This window comes from Ostrea edulis, chromosome 1 (genome assembly GCF_947568905.1).
Source record: "Ostrea edulis chromosome 1, xbOstEdul1.1, whole genome shotgun sequence".
NCBI classification, from domain to species: Eukaryota; Metazoa; Mollusca; class Bivalvia; order Ostreida; family Ostreidae; genus Ostrea; species Ostrea edulis.
The window spans coordinates 88,568,631-88,590,183 of NC_079164.1; the positions used below are offsets into that span (position 1 = coordinate 88,568,631).

At 35.2% G+C, this 21,553-nt stretch overlaps 1 protein-coding gene across 2 annotated transcripts; it reads right to left on the reverse strand.

Moving 5' to 3' along the window:
* Positions 1-2,598: 2,598 nt before the first annotated feature.
* Positions 2,599-9,756, reverse strand: LOC125675993 (asparagine-rich protein-like). Of its 2 annotated transcripts, XM_056164885.1 has the most exons (10): positions 9,413-9,756; positions 9,181-9,322; positions 6,549-6,616; positions 6,192-6,341; positions 5,917-5,991; positions 5,444-5,590; positions 4,514-4,878; positions 3,616-3,706; positions 3,255-3,352; positions 2,599-3,083 (listed from the first exon to the last, which is right to left on the reverse strand). In XM_056164885.1, exons 3-10 carry the CDS (start codon positions 6,607-6,609, stop codon positions 3,012-3,014), a joined length of 1,059 nt encoding a protein of 352 aa, XP_056020860.1. In that variant the 5' UTR covers positions 6,610-6,616; positions 9,181-9,322; positions 9,413-9,756; the 3' UTR covers positions 2,599-3,011. The 2 variants fall into 2 exon arrangements, with proteins under 2 accessions (XP_056020860.1, XP_048769830.1); XM_048913873.2 differs by lacking the exon at positions 5,444-5,590 and having other exon boundaries at positions 9,181-9,753.
* Between the last annotated feature and the right edge of the window lie 11,797 nt (positions 9,757-21,553).

A 21,553-nucleotide genomic window follows, 5' to 3' on the forward strand; every position in this document is an offset into this window, starting at 1 on the left:
AATGTTTATCAGATTTATGGAGACAGGCTAAGGGTTTAGTGTGCACAAGTTCTTCTATAAATAACATTTCATTACCTTATGTATTTTAATTTTCATCAAAATCTGCAAGATAAATCAAGTGACCAAGAAGAATTCAAGATTTTTGCTTTTCGTAATACTAGTTTATGACATTGTATACGTGATTGTGGTTTTCTTCATATTCATGTGTAAAGTTTAGAACTGGTACATGTAATATAGTTTCGACATTGCAACTCTGCAAACTCTGAGAGGAAGACTATAGAAACCATTCTTACAAGCATTATATAATCTGACATATTTGTAAGTCAATTGATTTACTTCACGAAAGGCGAAGATAACGAACAGTGGTCAATCTCATAACTCCTATAAGCATTACAAAATAGAGAGTTGGACAAACACGGACCCCGGGATATACCAGAGGTGGGATCAGGTGCCTAGGAGAAGTAAGCATCCCCTGTTGAAACGCCGTGCACCAACAGTCTCGTTTAAAGCCAGCATTTTGCAAATTCTATGATCGTTATAACGATCTAGTTTGTCAATACAACCTATCATTGGGTCAAATGCTGTCTGACGTGTTTCATACCGATTGTTAGGCCGTTCTTGACGCGCTGATAATGGCTGCGGATTACTCCGTTTACCTGATCAAGATATACCGGTGAGGATCGCGGCAGGCGTGACCGGTTCGACAGGGGATGCTTTCAAGATCGACAAGGGATGCTTACTCTTCCTCGGCACCTGATATCACCTCTGATGTGTCCAGGGGTCAATATTCATCCTACACCTAATTTTGTACTCTTTATTGGAGTTTTGAGATTGATCACTGTTCGATATCTTCATATTTTCATGGTACAAATGTAGTAAAGCCAAACAAGAACCACAGCGCCGGAATGATGAAACAAAGTTGATATTTGATAAACTTTCATCTAAAGAAGACAAATTTGATTGGTATAGAAGCATTTAAAAAAAAAAAAAAGTACTGTTACCCCATTGCCTGAATAAACCACGCCCTCGGGGGTAACTGTACATATCAACGGTTGACAATGCATGCGTATCAGTATAAAATTGTTCACTGCGCAGACGGTTCACTGCATTTCTAAAACACTCAGTATAACAAAAAAATATTGCATGATTTGTAGGGTAACATTTGAAATTGTCACCCCGCAAAAAACCATTGTAGACCTCGCATTTGTCTCAGTGAAAAGGGGTTTGTAGCGGGATGACAATTTCATATGTTATCCTACAAAACATGTAATATTTTTATAATATCACTCTAAATATACTTCAGTTGGTTTAGCATGTTTAAGATTTCTACCTGATATTGTGTCATTTTTGTTGATGTTTGTAGACCACATATACACGCCTCTTTCAAATACAAACTCGTTCTCTTTGAATTTGAACATAAAGTAAATCCACCCTCCTGTGATGTCACCACATTTTTCAAAATCAATAATTTATTTAAGTTGATGCATGTATCAGATAAAACTGCGAGTATGCAGTTACTTTGATAAGATATCAAGAAATTGAAAGAAACCTCTTTTTGAAATGTTTCCTGGTTCTAATTTAGTTTATTCGTAAACAATGATTGGTAAATACTCTCTGCAGAACAACTTGTAATTGTAGCAGGTGGGTGAACGGGATGAGATGAAATCAGTTTAGATCACCTACTTAATAGGGATTTTGCTCATGATGCTCTTCTGGTACGCAAACAGCAGTCCCATAAATTGTTTTTATTCTTCATCGCAAGTGTGTTCTTTCTGGGATGAATATTTGTCGGATCTTTATGAAAGGCGAAGATAATGAACGGTGATCAATCTCATAACTCCTATAAGCAATACAAAATAAAGAGTTAGGCAAACACGGACCCCTAGATATACCAGAGGCGAAATCAGGTGCTTAGGAGGAGTAAGCATCCCCTGTCGACCGGTCGCACCCGCCGTGAGCCCTATAACTTGATCAGGTAAACGAAGTTATCCGTAGTCAAAATCATTGTGCCAAGAACGGCCTAACAATCGACATGAAACACGTCAGACAGCATTTGACCCAAATGATAGATTGTACTGGCAAACTAGATCGTTATAACGATCATAGAATTTGCGAAATGCTGATTTTAAACGAGACTGTTGGAGCCCCTGCACCATCAAATTGATTGTCAGTAGCCTGCTTCTGTTTAAAACGGACAATACGCAGAACAAGCTCTTGCGTATCGAATCAGTTGAGAGATGTAAACACCATATGCATGTGAGAACGCAATATTGCTGTATAAGTATGGGAAGTTGACGATGGAGAAGTTGAAATCATCCCGATTTTTTTCGTGGAGTGTGGAGACTTGAAACAATCCTTATGAATATAATAGCTGGGAAATGGAGAATATACATTTCATACATACAAACAGATTTTTTTGAAAATAATGTTCACAAGCCAAGGGTTATCAATTCGTTACTTCGCACGCTAGTGCGTGGTAACGAATCAATAACCCTTGTCAACATTTTTCAAAATGCGTACTACATAAAATATACTTTAAGATTGTTGTCATTACTATTATCGATATTATCAGTTAGCTACAGAAAAAATAAAAAAAAGTTTCATTCAACATTTAATGAGGAAAAAAGCGATAAATACTTTTCAATATTATTCAATGAGGTATCATTAACATTCAGTTCAAGTCGCTATATTTACAATTAAATTACATGTTATAACAGTTAAAACAAAGGACTCGTGTACTGCAAAAAGTACTTAATACAAACATAGAACACACAGATTCACATGAAATATACCTGAGTATCTCATAAATTTGCTGCACTGAACATACAAATCAGCAAAGGTCCTGTCCTACTGAATTTGTTCTGTGCAGTATATAAACATCAGGGGATCTAACGCAGCAGTCTATAAATAGACACAGTCGATAACGGTAACGGAATTCCTTGAAGAAGTACTGTAGGTGACTGAGATGAACTGTCTGTCACAGATTGTCGCTGCGAGAGCATAAAATATCCTTAAACCGGATTTCTGTCAATGAGCAACTCTCTACTTGGAATATTCGGTTGCACACATTGATAAAAGTTTAACTGTCAAGAGAAGGGGAAAATCACTAATTACATGTAATTCAATGTGATAAGTTTGATTTAAAATGAACGTGGCTCTAAATGGATTACAGTGTACATATATTTTAATAAGATCTAAAACGAAACTTTAGTTTTGCTTGAATATACATCTATTGACATTAAATCATAACTCACATCATCAATATAGCCCACGTATGCTCGTTTTGAACCACCAGGCGCACTTCTGGGGCATTGCCCAATATACATTCCTTCGGCACGACTTTCTATATTACCTAAATTGATAAAAAGAATGAGTACTGAAAAATAATACAAAACTCTTTACATTTAGAGAATTATCAAGTTCTATGAAACATTCATTACACGAAGTACATTTACGTATTTGGAAAGTTGCTATGAAAATTAAATTTCTTCATCAGCTTCTTTATAACCAAAACAAAAAGATGCAAGGGAGCTGCCCTTTTCTAATTCGCCATACACTCACTAATATGAACCTTCATATCAAATACATACGAGCCGGAGAAAAACTTCAGTATACCTCGGACCTGCACCGTGCCTTCCCGGTTGTTCACTCTCGCTTTGAAATATCTTCCGTTATATGTAGCAGTCACGTTATTCCAGCGTTTGGCCTACAACAGTTGTTATACTCGTAATTTTCTATAGCATACATATTTTACCCACCTATTTCCCATAAAAATACAATGTGACATGTTCTAACTATCAATAGTAATAGCTGAACCAAGTGACTACTGGTAATCGTCTGACTTACCAAATACACATGGCACGCCAAATTCACAAAAAGGAGCTAAACATAGTTTCACAGTTGATAAACTAGGTTTATCGACTGTAAACTATAGTTTACGGACCGTAAACTATAGTTAACGACGTTAATCTATATTTCACATCTGTAAACCATAGTTAACAGATAATCTATGTTTCACAAGCGTAAACTATAATTAACAATGAAAACAATCATTAGCGATTGCAAAACATAGTTTATCTGATAAATACGGTTTCACGATTGTAAACTACGGTTTACAAGTCATAGTTTATCTGATAAATATAGCATCACAATTTGTGAAACTGGGATTAACAATTGTGAACTATAGTTAACGAATGTAAATTATAGTTTACAAATGTGAATCTGTATTTATCAGCAAAATCTACTGTTAATGTTTATTTAAAGACAGATAAACTTGGATTAGCATTTGTAAATTATAGTTTACAACCGTTAAATATAGTTTTACGGATGAAAACTATAGTTAACGAATCGTTCACTATAGTTTACAGTCGATAAACCTAGTTTATCAACTGTGAAACTATGTTTAGCTCATTTTTGTGAATTTGGCGTGCCATAAATACACGTCAATGTGACATGTTCTATCTATCAATAGTAATAGTTGAACCACCTGACTACTGGTAATCGTCTGACTTACCAAATATGGAATGACTATCTCCCTCATCACTGATTGTGTAGTGTTTACTCGAAAGACAACTTCTTTGGCTTCGGTCCTGAGCATAAGTTCAAAAGATCCCCTTCCATTGGACCCAGCAACGGGATGGTAACAGTTCGCAATAAGTGTCTGTTCCGGGTCCCCACCGTCCCACTCAAAGAACCGCAAGGTTATGGTCATCCTGTGTCCTATCCAAGAAAACATGGGGATATGGATACGACCTTGTTTGTTAAACTGTCCCGCGCTAACAACCGAGCCCACGCCTTCGTTTGAAACATACACCCCATTGTTTGAAAAATCTCTGATGGGTGTGGAATTGAAATTCAATACTAAACGAGGCCTACAAACTGAAAATAAGTACATCTGTAAGTGACACCATGATTAACAATCCATATTAACAATATATATATATATATATATATATATATATATATATAACATAGAAAATATTTATCTTTTGGTTCCATTGCCACGTAAGGCTAAACCAAAATTAATGTAATATGCTACAATGTTGAAATTACTACTTTTCCCCTGTTGTGCGTGTTACACAGGTGCAGTTGCAGATGTTTATATGATTATAAAATAATTTGAATAATCTCTATAATCATGCATTTCAGGGTTATAATATAGCCATGCTGCAGACAGTTTTCTAGACCCGTTTCCTTCTATCCCCATGCATTTAGAATCCATCACCTCCACAATAAACAAGAACTGAGTGACGTCACTGAAAGTACAGACCGTCCGGTCGTTTAGTTCAGAATGGTAAAGACATTACCTGGTGTTAGTGATCAGACAGGAGAACCAGAAATTACGAAACAGAAAAGGTTACTTGTAAAAGTCTGAGTGTTATTCACGCTAGCCATGTCCACAGTCTGGTGACACTGTAACACGGATGACAAATCTGAGACTTACTTGAGGTAGATATGGGTGCTCTGTCTATACACATGCACTCTTCCTCGTTAAATAGTGTGCCATACGCACACGGTCGCCTCTTCCAAGAAGACATATGAACCTGCTCTAGGTAATAATGACGGTCTACATCTGGTTTGAACATACAGGCTGCAAAATAATCAGAGAACTGTCAAACCTACCTGTCCATTCACTTGGCGATCCGCACTTTGAATCCAACAACAATTTGAGCAAAGACTGAAAAACCTTAAAAACGAATGATCAACGGAGGAAGCATAATTTAAGAAGCAGTGGTAAATATGTGGGTTCTATGTACTATCCAGTGCAAGCATTGTGCTGCTTAGAGGCATTAAAGGTGCTATGCATACGTCAAAGTGCAGCCGATAACCAGCCGCAAACTTCTAGTTTCACTAAGAAGCGTGTTATCTGTTTGGGGAGTGTTCTGATTGGGTTTTATTTCAGGATGTGATACTCACGTGGTCTCGAGGTGGAAGCAAGCGGATCCAAGGGAGTTCTCGTTGAACGACGGATGGGAGGGGCTGTGGGTCTCACTGGAAAGGATACATTGAAAAGCATCTTTCGAAAGACCGAATAAATCAATGGCAAACTAGTCTGTAAAATTATTCTTTACACTGTATTTGTAAGATTCCAATAATAAGAAACATATCTCAATTACAATATTTCATTATGACGGAAAACATACTGAATTTATCTTGATTTTTTATTCAATGTTCATCTACTGGGTTCTTACTGTTGGGATCCATATTGTTGACACAAACGCATGCCTGCTGATCGAACACAGTTCCATTAGCACAGTAGAAGACCTTTGATTGACCAGTTGTTGACACTTGAACTGTAAACTGGTTCCTGGTCCCCGGTACAGATTCCAGCACACAACCAACTGGACGAGTGAAATATGTCAGTATTTTTTTTTAAATTTTAAATGATTTGGTCTACTATTTCAAAACTTTTATTTTGCATCATAGCGAAGTTTTACGGTTATGTGCCTAAAGCATATTCTGGATATCATGTATTTAACACGATCAGATTCAGTACCATAAACAACTACAGAGTTTTAAACAGAGGTGGGTAAATTTGTAATACTTACTTGTTCTCGATTCTACAGCACACTTAAGTATACTGAACACAACGGCAATCAAAACATACATTCTTGATCTGCAAATTATAAATACACTTATTTACAATTAATTTTGTGAGACTAATGCCATGTTCCAACATCTAACTGCACTGTAAAGTTCGTGCATTGACCGTTATAGAGGTATAATCAGCGTTATATTACATCCCTTTTGATGAAATGAAATTTTAAATGCGTTTTAAAACATTCTATATTATATCTGTAGAGATGTTTCTTATCTTGAATGCCAGATTTCTCTAGTGCACCAAACTCACAAATAAGAACAACGAAGATGTTCCTTCCAACCGCAGAATTTATTTTATTTTGATTTTCATTTATAAACCCGCTGGATGGTATTGACATTTTGTCTGTGATCGAATATGTGGGTTACCAAACTAATTGTTCGTCTATATAAGATATCATATTTATCTGAATGCATACCTTTTTAACTCTCTAAAAACAATTTCTCTACTGATAGCAATATTTTTAAAACAAACTGATTCACATTTTAGAAATATAAGTCATGCGATTCTCTGATAGGGGAGGGGTATATTTCATACAAAGCGACACGATTTTAAGCGTTGCACCGTGCGAGAGCAGACGAGATTGTGCGACATTGACAGACAGAAATGTAATTGAATCAAAACTGTCTTAATTGATTGTAAATCGATTAAGGAGTATAAAAATACAGGTCAATGAATAAAACAGCTTTGAAGAGAGGAATCTTTTGTTAACTATATTCATTTAAGCATTAACAAGCGATAAAACCGTCATACTCCTGTCATCTGTGAGCTTAATGAACAATTAATAGCAGTCTCAAAGATCAAACCCAAAATAAATATATGTACTTCTTCTTCCCCCGAGGGAATTAGCGTGTATGTTGTCTTCTGTGAATGGTCAGTGAACATACGTAGTGCACAAAATACTTTTTCGAATATAGAAATGTACAGGTACTATATTCCGGGAGGAGATATGAACTCGGGAATTGATTAATTGGTGTGGAGAGGCGAAATTGAAGAGCACAAAATTATAAGGAAGTCTATCACAACGGGTCAGCACTGACTTAAATTACATACAAAACATCCATCACAACTAGTCAAGACTGTGTTTTATACATTATAAATATTTGCAATGCAAAATTGATACAAGGCTACTGCACGTTGTCGTCCACTTTCCTGTACATGTTTACATGTTTTAGAGTAATATATATACATGTATATATATTCCAAGGATACAGATGTGACAAAAATTGATTCGGTCAAAGACTTACAAATATCAATATTGTATAATCTAGAGTGAGTAATAAACGGTGTTGTTTTTTTTTTTTTTTTTTTTTTTTTTTTTTTTTTTTTTTTTGTAGACGCCCCTTTTCTTCTTAAGGCGTGTCATTTAAATTAAGTATAATAATATCGGGGTAAATGAAAAATTACTGAATATCACTTGCTTTTGTATGATTGACCACGGCTTTATGGGGATCCACTATTATATATGTTGCAACATATTGATTTCAATTTTTTATCAAGTTGAGCTGAGAAAGTTTGTGAATTTACAAACCATTCTTCATAATTTAACTCCCACCATATCTATAAAATCCACAGTGACAAATTGGCAAATACTTTCTTAACCAATACTAAAATCAAAGAAAATGATGAGCACATCGCATGCATGGAATTCTTCAAGTACTATCTACTAAAATACTAAGTGTGCACACGTAAACATTGCCGTAAACATGCCAACACGCGGGGTCAAGATGGAAAAGGTTAATGCATGTTACACAATAATTAGCGTACATTTCCCATGACCGACTATACACGGACAACTAAGCTTACTCCTAAAATACCAATAAACGCCCTCTCTTCATATGATAAGTACAAACCTTATCTCATGCTACGTAAAACCAAAATCAAATTTTGGTCAAATTAATTACAATTAATTAGAAACACCTGTTATAGAACGTTTGAACTTTTAACATTGTATCACGATTTTTTGATATGTTTGACAATTCCCTACTGATGTAATTCTCAAGGGACATCTTTCAATTCTCAATCGTAAAATTCTCCGTATCTTTTCAAAACTGCCAGGTTATCTATTTAGTGAAAGAACTCATATTTTTCCAGTTGTTGTAAGTATGGTCGCTTTTAACGGTTGTTTCACGTAATGAAGTGACATAATTAACGCGCCATGTTAATTAATGCTTTTCTATCACCTGACCTGCTTTATCAAATTCTAATGCTTGAATAATATACTTTTTCTCAGTGTTAACGTATGTGTATTTATAAAACCTTTCCGTTTTTCCTGTGAGTGTGTATTTGTTCTCTGTATGTAATATCATATCAGACTACAATGCGGTGTAATCTTAAGTTAAATAGGTTTGAAAATTCACTTGCAAACATGTCTAATTCTGTCCTTATTTATTCAATAAGTAAAAACATGAGAATGCCTAAATAATTCATTAATAAACAAAGTACATTGGGGGTAATATTCAAGCTGCATATGTTTAAATAATTATTTAAAATCGTTATTTTTTTAACAATTTAACCCTTAAATCAGCAAAATGTCGAAAAAGTTCAATGCAATCTAATGGTGTCGAATACTTTTAGCCTACCTTTCAAAAAAGGTCAATTGTCCCTCTTCCTAATTTGAATAAAAATTGCAGAAGACTGGATCAAATGGACCGTAGAATTTTCCAATCAAGAACGTACGAGCACCTCCGAGCTTCCGTCTGTTTCTCAGCGAGGCATGGTTAGCTTTGAGAACAGATCGTCACGTATAGCGCACACAAATGACAATAAATAATTAGGCGTCATACATTCATACTGTAGAAACACAATTCTTACCAGCATGAATGAATGTCATGGCTTGCAAAGACCGAGTAGAGCCTGGTAGAGGGTTTAGAACACTTTATAACGACCCTCTATGACGACTCCGGAACACGACTGACCGAATCACGTCTTGTAACGACATCGTCTAATTAAGGAATGCCACGACTCGGTCAGAATACTTTCCCTTTCGTTTTTTTTCCCCTTTTATCCTGTGCACAAGTTATTTCTTTACAGTCATAACGTATGGACTATTTGGAGGTATTATTGTATATTTACGCATTCTGGACATTTGTCCGAAAACCACAAAACCAAAACCTTGTCGGGAGTAATTGTAAACAAGGGGATTGACGGACTTGCGCAGTTCCATGTTCACTGCAAAAGAGTGTGTGTCTGTTGCGTTACAAAAATGCAGAAGATAAATGACTTTGCAAAATGTTCTTGACATCTGAAGAGATAAATTCCTGTTGGTTTCATAATTAATAGAATGTACGACCTTGACTATATTATATTCAAATAGTTTGCTTGTTGATTGCGTAATTCAGTTGCAAATAACTGGAGTGCAAATTTTTCGACATATATTTCCTTCAATATTCATATTTTCCGTCTTTAAAAAAAAATGCATGCAAATGGACAAAATTTAGCACAACCATCTAGCTACATGCAATACTAAATACATTTCTCATTTGACAACGTTTTTACGACATGCATATGATGCTTGCGATGAAGTAATATCAGTTTGTCTTTGATCAAAGTTGGTCCATGTTAACTCAAAAAAACTTTAAAATGTTGATCATTAGTGTCCAAACTTTATATGAAATAGATAAAAAAAACTTTAAAATAAAAAGAAATATCCTAACATCATTATTCTGTAGGACTTCTTAAATCACCAAGATCTATTCACTTTGTTTCTCTTTATATCATCATTGTATAAAAACTTGAGCGCATATAGATGTTTCCTTGTAGATGCATGATAAAGACCAGGATCACTTACCAAATAGCGAAATGCTTCGATCTTTAGCACTACCGACCCCTTTTCGAGCTAGCGAAAGCTGTAATGAATCTAAACCTAATTATATAATCGCTTTTGTTGTCGCTGCTTTGTAAGTTACATGTCCTGTTACGCCTTTCCATACTTTCTATACTTTTTTGCCATACAGGTATCTCTTTTCCACCTTTGACTTGTTTGTATATAGCCATTGTATATACACTGTATGCTATTACTGTACCTTATATATGCATACCTATATCTATTTGGTATGAGTAAATAAATTGAACTTGAACTTGGAAATTCAATTTGCTTTAAACACATGCGATGAGTCATTTTGCGATGTTCAGTTTTTGGTGTTGCCCCTATTTTTCGTCAATGGAAGTTAGCGATCATGTTGCAACCATGTTGATGGTATGGTACACGTAATAATGTACAAGCGTTTTGTGATATCAGAGAATCCTATGAAATTAGTAATATCTTAATTGAAGGGCTAACCTTCCATATAATAACATTGAAAAGTTTAAATCAAAGACATCAAAGAATGTCAGAGTGCATATTTAAAATAATGTTATTCTGATATAATTTATCCCATGTTCTATATAACATATAGAATTGGATCAGACAATAGACTTGCCGACTGTGTATCTCTGTGCAAGGAGTGCGGAGTATATTTTATAGTAGAATATGAAAGTAATGTAAATTGTTTATCACAGTAACGTGTGTATTACAGTACACACAGTACTATGATTCGTATCGATAATACAGGAACAGAACTGAACACTCCGTTCTACGCACCTACGTGTCACTTTAGATATTTGTCAAGAAAAAAGATATAATTACAACGCACAGATGGAATAAGATATTGTCAATCTAACTGTTGAATTTTCTGAGATGCTATTGCGTTACATTGTTTGAATTATACACAGAATTTCCAAGTTTTCAAGGAGAATCGCATACAATATCAATGAAATATCAGTATGTATCTGTATTGTCTGCTACTGAGTCCAATTACAAAAACGAGGAATATAATATATTTTACGAGGGCAAGTCAATAAGTAACCAGCCTATCCCATTTCCGATTGACCAAGACGGTCACGATTGTCATGCCTTGTTTCAATACACGTTTATACCTAGGCTCAAAATTGCATGCGTATTGAGTCATTCTTTAATAAGATATTGAATGTCTAACATGGCTAGTGATGCAAAGGCATGCTTTTCATTTAAAGTTGAGTACCGTGCTATAATTCGGTACTTGCATCTAAAAGGTAAAACAGGCAAGGAAATACACGCCGAGTTAGCCGATGTTTATAGGTCTTCAATACCATTTTATGCTCAGATTAAATTCTGGGTATGGGGAATTGAAACGCAGTAAAATGTCCCTAGAAGATGAAACCAGGTCTGGACGTCCACTGTGCAAGGTGATGACCACAGTATTTTGGGACGCAAAAGGCGTTATTATGTTGGACATTTTACCCAAGAGAAGTACAATGACTGGAGTGTACTATGCAAACTTGCTAGACCAGCTGAGAACCGCCATACTTGAAAAACGCCGAGGTAAACTCTTTAAAAGTGTTTTGCTGCAACAGGACAACGCGAGAGTCCACACTTGCAAAGTTGCAATGGACGCTGTAAAGCAAAACGGGTATGAATTAATACTACATCTTGCCTATTCGCCTGATTTAGCTCCTAGCGACTTCTTCTTATTCCCAAATTTGAAAAAATTATATCCATGGACGTAATTTCCGGTCTGACGAAGAAGTCGTGACGGCAGTTGAGGAGTGGGTCAATGGATAGGATTCTGACTTTTTCATTTCTGGGCTGATGACACTTGAACACCGTTGGTCTAAGTGCATCACACTAGAGGGCAATTATATCGAAAAAGAAGAGGTGGATCTCAACCGGAAATAAGTTAGACTGGTTACTTATTGACTGGCCCTCGTATCATCTCAGTTTCAGTTTCGTTGGAATTTAAAGAATAATTTATAGATGCCTTTTTCTATTCTTGTCGCTAACAGTATTCAGGATGATTTAAGATTTTATTCAGTTTGTAAGATTATTAATTACTTCTCTTATGAAGTCCTTGATGAATAGTACAAATAGTATAGGAGATAAGCTGTCCCGTGTATGACACCGGCGTTGCATAGGAACGAGTCAGTATACCTGTGTATACATGTTAGCTGCATTCACAATTTCGTTTCCCCAACTCTTTATTTTGTATTCCTTATAGGAGTTATGAGGTTTGTCACTGTTGGTTTCTATCTTCACCTTTCATTTACATTAATTTATGATGACTGATTGATTGTATATTGTTTAACGTCCCGCTTGATATATATCGAATGATACCGCAAAAACGAGGACCCGTGTCTTTTCAGGTGTGGCACGATAAAGATCCCTCAAATGCCGTAAGCGCCGAGCATAGGCCTAAATTTTGCAGCCCTTAATCGGCAATGGTGACGTCTCCATATGAGTGAATTGTTCTCGAAAGGAACATTAAACAATATGCAACCCAACCTTTTCATTTCGGCCTTGGATGTCGACCTTGAGTTTTCAAGCTGTACTATTATTGTATTGTTCCAGATTTGTCTTCCAAAACAGACATTCACGGACAACTCATCTAAGTTTGTTTAGGTTTTGAGCTTTCAAAATCATATCATTATTGTATTGTTCAGGATTCTCGCACGTAGTTTTTGCTGGGTCGTCTCTGGGACTTATCGTGGTCGTTGGTCATATCGTTGGTCATATCGGTGCTTTTGATAAAAAAAATAAAATAATGACCTTATATCCATTATGTGGATCCGATACTTCTAGGTATCGGGTGTAGTTGGATTTTAGTGCTGTTTTATTTATACATATATTTCTAACCACGAGTCATTACGACCTCTATCGACTGATCATGTTGTATTTTATTGCATTACATCATTTGTAGTCTGTAACAATACTGTTAATGGGAGGCTGATATTAAGTACTACAATGTAGGTTAAAGAGACTGGTTCACTTTTTTCGAAAGAAATATTTTTCATTTTTGATGTTAAAATAAAAAAAAACATACTTCATTTAATGTTGACAACCAAAATTTGGACCGTCTAAATGCAAGGATAAGAGCAATATTTTAGCTTTGATCCTGTGTTATGTAAACAAAGACTCGAGTTTTTTGTTGTTTTTATGTAAACAAACAAACCAGTGAAACGTTAGATTTGTAATTTAAAGCATCTTTATTTTGTACAATCACAAATTTCAACTTTTAAATGGCATATTTTAACTAAAGTATACTTGAGATGTGATATACATAATAAACATGGATCAAAATCCATTTATTTTGAAAACCCCGTAAACAATAACACACCTCAATCTTTGTTTCCAAAACAAATAATAAACTCTCTATAATGAGCGTCTCTCATGATGAATAACCTTAAATTATTTGTGAAACCTTCTAAACATATTAGACTGCAGATTTTGATCATTTAAATTGAAAAACAAAATTTGGAAGAAAATCGTGAATCAGCCCCTTTAATAAATATCTTGCATGTACATTTCTAGTCAAAATACACTTCAACAAACTATCCTTGCTGGTACATGTACATTTCCCAGGCATTTTTCTCTCTCTGTGCATGTGTTATGACTTACATGTTTGCGTCATTCAAATAATGACAAGCTTTTTCTATATTGTAATTGTTATATGAATAAACAGTCTTGGATTAGTAGTGAGGTTTTAACATAGATTAATTTGTGATTGATTGAATATTGTTTAACATCCCTCTCAAGAATCTTTCACTCATACGGAGACATCACCAATACCGGTGAAGGGCTGAAAATTTTAGACCTATGCTCGGCGCTTATACGGCCTTTGAGCAGGGAGGGATCTTTATCGTGCCACACCTGCTGGAACAGGGGACCTCGGTTTTGCGGTCTCATCCGAAGGACCGTCCCATCTAGTCGCCTCTTACAACAAGCAAGGGGTACTGAGGACCTATTCTAACCTGGATCCCCACGGAAATAAAGTGGCTCACTACACCGTGAAGAGAAAAGCTATGGTGATATATAATAAGTATATATGCCAAATAGGCAGAAAATATGCAAATTTGGATAAAAAAAATTATTTTCAAAAAAGTTATTTTAACACATATGAACAAAAGAATCTGGCGGATTTGAACTCAAGATCTGCGGTTCACTAACCCAATCAAACGAATCGATCGATACAAATAATTACACAAAACATTTAAATCGCCATCTTGTGACGTAGTGTCATAAATGGTATAAGCTTTAGTGTAGTGAGCCACCTTAAATTAATTCGTGAGCTGAATTAGATGTACATTGAACAAGCGGTGATCCACGTGACCGGGATAACAATGTTTTCATGGAGCACCATTCACTATGTTATATCATTAACCAGTACTTCACACTTCAAGCTGTTCCTCACAAATACAATGACTGAATCTTTCTCCGACTTCCCATTTGGGTACACTGTGGAGTCATTTAAACTCCCGGGGGTCAGTTTGCGTGGAGAGTCGAGGTTTTACAGGGTTAAAATTCAAAGCATTACCATAAGTTTGACCTCATTGAAATAGAGAATTATGCATGGCAAAATCTGAATCACACTCCATATCAACCCGAGACTCCAATATCAGCCAGAAGTCCGTAGGCCCAAAGGCTGATATTGGTTTAGGGTTGATATTGAGTGTGATACAGATTTTGCCATATATTGTTGTTTTTAATATATTGCAAAGACCAAAGGAATGTCGCGATCATTATTCTACGATATACCTTCATACGTACTAACTAATCATGAAAAAATTGACACAGTCATATCGCTTGTACTTCGAGTTTTGCTAGTGCAACAATAAAGTCGATGACTGATAATTCAATTCAATAATCATGAAAATCAATCAATATTATTATGTTATAAAACAAATTCATAGGTGACTGAAGAACATTTGTCATTCATTATATACCAATCGTCTGCATGCCGAGAGCGATATACATGTACATGTAAATAAGGCGATGTACAGGCACGTTTTTCTTACTGTATTCAAAGCAATATGGTATAATCTGTTAACGTTAAACAAAATACTTGAAATATTTTTTTGAATATATTTAGAATACCGCTACCATCTCACCTTTTTGTCAGTCAAAAAAGGTAGACCATTTCGGAAAATTCGTAGCCAAACGATCAGCTGTATATTTCTTAGAATAGAAATAAAGTTCTTGGTTTTTGTGTATGTTGCAGGATAACTTCCTGGTTTCGAAATGTGGTTTGAAACATAACCTCGACTAACGCCTTGGCTTTTAAATTTCAAAACAGCATCTCTCGATCTCGAAGGTTATCTGGCAACAAACGCAATCATTATTATAATAAGTTTAAAGGGTTCATGAACGGATAAAAGTTAAAAACAACGATTACTGTTTGAATTATAAAGTACATTTAATGAATATACGATTAATGTTTGAATTATATAGTACATTTGCTGAATATATGAAATAAGATAATTTAAGTTATCGCCATTCACAATATGGACTTTTATAGTTTATTCTTACACTGTAACATTTGCTGAAAATAATCATTTACATTTCAACCCCAGCAATTCATCTAGTTATCCAATTCTCCTCGCTTACCATTCAAACACTCTCTCTCCCATTTCTATTTCTGTCTTGCTGTTCGTTTCTCCATTTGATTTCAAAATTTATATCTGCCTCTAAGCAGAGAGAGGCGTTCCAGAAAGGTTCGATAAGGGGTGAAATAAAGGGTGCTGATACCGGGTGAGTGCTAAAGGGTGCTGATACATGGTGAGTGATAAAGGGTGCTGATACAGGGTGAGTGATAAAGGGTGCTGATACAGGGTGAGTGATAAAGGGTGCTGATACAGGGTGAGTGATAAAGGGTGCTGATACAGGGTGAGTGATAAAGGATGATGATACAGGGTGAGTAATAAAGGGTGCTGATACAGGGTGAGTGATAAAGGGTGCTCAATGGTGATACACTGCAAACTGTTCCCACCGAGTATACTTTGTATTTTATATTGTTTTGCCCCAGTTTGATCTATATCAAATGTTCTTTGATAAATCATATAACAGGTGGTAAAAACAACATTGGCCACACCATTTTTCATTTGGAATTCGGAAAAAAAATTCTGCAAGTTCAACAATATCAAATATATATGATCATAAATTTTTCTTCCAAAGTTTTATATGACCTTGGTTAACATCTTTAAATTCATTGGAATCGATATTTATGTTTCATATAATTATGCAAATAGATTACCCATTAATTCTACCATAGTTTGCGACACAACAGGTTATCTACGACGGCCAGAACTTATCAATTTGGATAGTAATTCGTGGGTGTTAATGCCAAACCCAAGCCTTATAATATTGCTCATAGTATTTATGTATTTGCACTGTGGTAACACAATCACAATGCGTATGAAATTCTCAGTTACTTTATGTGTAGAATATTTCATGATTGATGACAACACTATAAAAATCTGCTAACAATCAAACTATTGGTTACAATTTCTCCAACAAGGAGAACTATTTTTGTATTAATAGAAGCTCCATTGTAGTTAGTTTCTTTCATTTCCACGTCAACCACACACTGATACCTCAGAGCACGAATCATCTTCCTCGGTAAACCTTGTGTCCACCCCAACTCATCATTTACAAACTCTATTTACACAGATCAAAAATATCCCCTTTCGATTTTGTCGTATTTTATGAAATTATGTTGTAAACCACCGCATTTCCTAGCTAATGAAAACTGCTTTCTATCATTAACTTGCTTGATGATGAATTGAATTATTCTTCCTTGACATCTATCATTTGCTATCTATATCTATCTTTATATGATATTTCTTTTTCCTGGCCCAACGTGATTTCAAACTTTCCTTCCTTTTACTATGATTCCTCCTATACTTTGGCCCACCTATTTCACCTGCCGAACTTTTCTCTCTTAATCACCTTTTGGTTTTCCTTTCCATGGTGACACATAATAACTTAGTCATGAAAATATTGGGTCTTAATAAAAGAACTCCTGCATTTTCAATGAATACAGATCTAGAATTGAGAGGCCACACTCGAGGAAAATTCGTCGAAATATGAGTTTGGCCAATACATCATTGATCACGCCATATGCAATTTCAAGAGGACAGCAAACACAGAAATTATTCCATCTTCAATTCAGTAGGCGTTAATTCAAACGAATAACAGTTTATTTGAAATGATATTTGAAAATGTTTACATGTACTTTTGTATGTGTATTTTTTAACAATTTCAGATGATACCGGATGTTTGCTTTTGAGGATGCCCCATGGTCCTATATATCCAAATGAAACACTTGCTAAGAAATATACCAATACAAAAAATCAGCCTGAAGTTGATTGTATGACAGAGGTTTAACCGCATATATCAAACTGAATATTTATACATAAATCTAGTCGCCTTCCGCATTCTTTTTCTCTAAAAAGATTTAGGCACACATGGCAAAAAAACGATAATTCAGTTGAAATTAACGTTCAGTTTTGCATGCCTGCATATTTATGTTGATTCAGATATGATATATAATCAAGTGTTTACAGGGATAAATCTATAAAAATATTCTCTGAATGCATTCAGCAAAGCAAAGAAAGTTGCACACATTTACTCTTAATTGTCACTGTTTTATCGGACAGAAAACCTGGTTCTATTTCATAGTTTTCCAGATGTAGACATATCTGCTTGAATCTGTAAGACATCAATTATAACGTCATGAATAGATGGATTATGCTGCCTTTTTTTGAGAAGCTAGCGGACACACATTTTGCATCGTGGACCGTCTAAAACCAAGCTAACAAATATGATCAACTACATATATACTATTGAAATTTAAGTTTGTTTGCCAGTCCTATGGATTCATAACAGTAACAACCACCTTGAAGGAATTAAGAATGGTCATTTATTCAAATACAAATGAAATAAATGACGATAAACAAACATGTATGCAGTCACAATAGATAGACTAGGGGTAATATTATGCCCCCCCCCCCCAAAAAAAAAAAATCACCGGTTCAGTAAAACCGATTGACTAGAAAAACATAACTATTTCACATTATGATCCCGGATTAAAACTGCAATAAGGGTAAAAAGGTGTCCCTAAGTCATAATTGTAGGGATACATAATCCAAATAAGTATCTATAAATATAAAGAAAAAACATGTACTATAGTCTAAAACATATATGTAAAATTACACTGTCAAGAAACATATCCATAATTGTAAACGTATTCACATGTATCACAAAATCACACGATGGGACCATACTAATAAACTATCTTGAAACTAGCGTGGGTGATGGTTGTGGTAAACCCTTTCCTTGTAATATTGTCCATTTTGATTAAGTTTTTTATATATATATACAGATGATGATGTAACGATACCGTAAAGGAGACTTAGTTTGCTCTAAGGATTTTGATTTGTCATAAACACATTTCTATCTACTAGTAATATATTTCCCTATTTAGTGAAATTTTGGGATGTCTTAGTCCCGGCGCTTAAAAATGCTTCACCTGCCAGGAAATTATTTTTATGGCCCAATAAGATTAATTAATCTCTTAAGATTGGCCCAGTGGTTCTTGCGAAGAAGACTTTTAAAGATTTTCCCTATATATTCGCATGTAAAATTTGATCTTCTATTGAGACCCCACCCTACCCCTGAAGGTCATAACTTTTCAAAACTTGAATATCCACTATGTCAAAAAACTTTCATGTAAATTTCAGCTTTTCTGGCTCTATGGTTCTTGAGAAGAAAATGTTCGTAAATGACCCCACCCTATTTTTGCAGTTTTGTGATTATCTTCCCTTCGAAGCGGACATGGCCCTTCATTTGAACAAACTTCCATTCCCTTCACCCAAGGATGATTTGTACCAAGTTTGATTGAAATTGGCTAATTAGTTCTGAAAAGATGGTTTTCTTATACATGTATCAAAATGTAAAACTTTGATCCCCTATTGTAGCCCCACCCTACCTCCGTTTTTTTTTATCTGAACAAACGTTAACCTACTTTATACCAGGAAGCTTTCAGGTAAATATCCACTCTTATCGCCCAGTGGTTCCTGAGAACGCGAAGGAAAGACGTAATCACGAGAAGGAAAGGTGTAATAACGCGAATGAAAGGCGTATTAGTGCAAATTAAAGGCGTAATAATGCGAATGAAAGATATATAAACAGTGTACGTTGAATATATTGTGCAGAATGTTCGATATAAACAATTGATAAAGCTGTATTTCTAGTTGTGATTTAGCAACAAAGCGATATTAGCTCATTCAGATGGAACTATCATTAGCATGATTGAAAAGGTGGTATTGTACCCCTATAACTACAGCCCCATACTGAGGGCGGAAAACGATAGTCCTAGGGGTCTCCTATTTTACCTGCATAAGTTGTTATTAACCTTCATTATGACATACATGATGTAAAATTGGGTACTATTGCCCTTAAAGGCCTATTTGACCCCTTGTAAGGGTTCTATGTTATGTTTCAATTTGTTGTTATCTATCCCTTTATTAGTTTTATTTCATTTTATCGCCCCATATTCAATCATTAAAGAGGTCTGAAATGTGGTTTCACCCTCGAGAGGCCCTAATTGGTACACCTACAGCCCCATAATGAGGGCGGAAAACGATAGTCCTAGGGGTTCCCTATCTTGCCTGCATTTTTGCGGTATTACGCCTTTTCACTTCACAATACAATGCCTTAACAGGCAAAATAACGTCTTTTCATTCGCGTCTTTACATTCGCGCTATTAGACGTCTTTTCACTTTGCATTGAACTGCAGTTTGATAGACGAAATAACACTTTTTGATTTGCGTTATCACGCCTTTTCACCTCGCATTATATTGCCTTTGATAGACGTAATAACGCCTTTTGATTTACGTTATCACGCCTTTTCACCTCGCATTATATTGCCTTTGATAGACGTAATAACGCCTTTTGATTTGCGTTATCACGCCTTTTCCCCTCGCATTATATTGCCTTTGATAGACGTAATAACGCCTTTTGATTTGCGTTATCACGCCTTTTCACCTCGCATTATATTGCCTTTGATAGACGAAATAACTCCTTTTGATTTGAGTTATCACGCCTTTTCACCTCGCATTATATTGCCTTTGATAGACGAAATAACTCCTTTTGATTTGCGTTATCACGCCTCTAGAATCGTGTTATTACGCTAGTTCTGAAAGGCTTTTCAATGCCTTTTTAGTTCGCGTTATTGCGCCTTTATTTCGCGTTATTATGCCTTTGTTTTTCGTTATTACGCCTTTGTTTTCCATTATTACGCCTTATTTTGCGTTATTATGCCTTTGTTTTGCGTTATTACACCTTTGTTTTGCGTCAGTGGGAGCAATGTCATTTTAATTTTGCTATAAAAGAAATTCTAAATATAGAATAACAAGTTATACACTTTATTTCATGCATCGATATGCATAAACACGGAAAATAGGTCATCCAAGCGGGGACAGTGACAAAAGTAGTTCAGACCGGAAGTGCTTTATCAAACGCGCACGTAATAAAGCTACTGCTTTATCTCACTTGTAATATACACCACATGTATGAGATAAAATTACTTAACATATTAGTGTTTTAAACAGGTGTTTTATCACCATAACATTCTTTGTTATGCCAAACACAGGTCTCAAGAATTTCGCAAATTTTGAAGATCATTACTAATCTGTAAGTTGTTGCATACTAAGTTATGGTATCTAAACATTTCTGTTGTTACTAAAATAAAATCTCTAATTTATGATCGTCGCTCTGGTTCTTTCAGTATTGCGTAATCATTCTGATATTTATTTTTTATTTTTTTTTATTATAAGACATTATTCCTAGCATATTGCAAATTATTAATTAACCTAAATATGAAAACGATGCGGTTTTGATATACGATAATGTCTATCAATATCCCTCCGCATATATAAACGAATTTGACGGCACACACCAGGTATGCAGTTCGGCTCTGAGGATTCAGATTTCTATAAACGTCATTCCCCTTGTCACATGCGATGTGCTGGATTTTTTATTCTCTCTCTCTCTCTAATCATGTTCTAATTGCTTAATTCACTAATTGACCTTTTTACTATGCGGTAATTCAAAAACACAATGAAACTGAATTTAAATGAAATAATATACATCTCATTATGAAC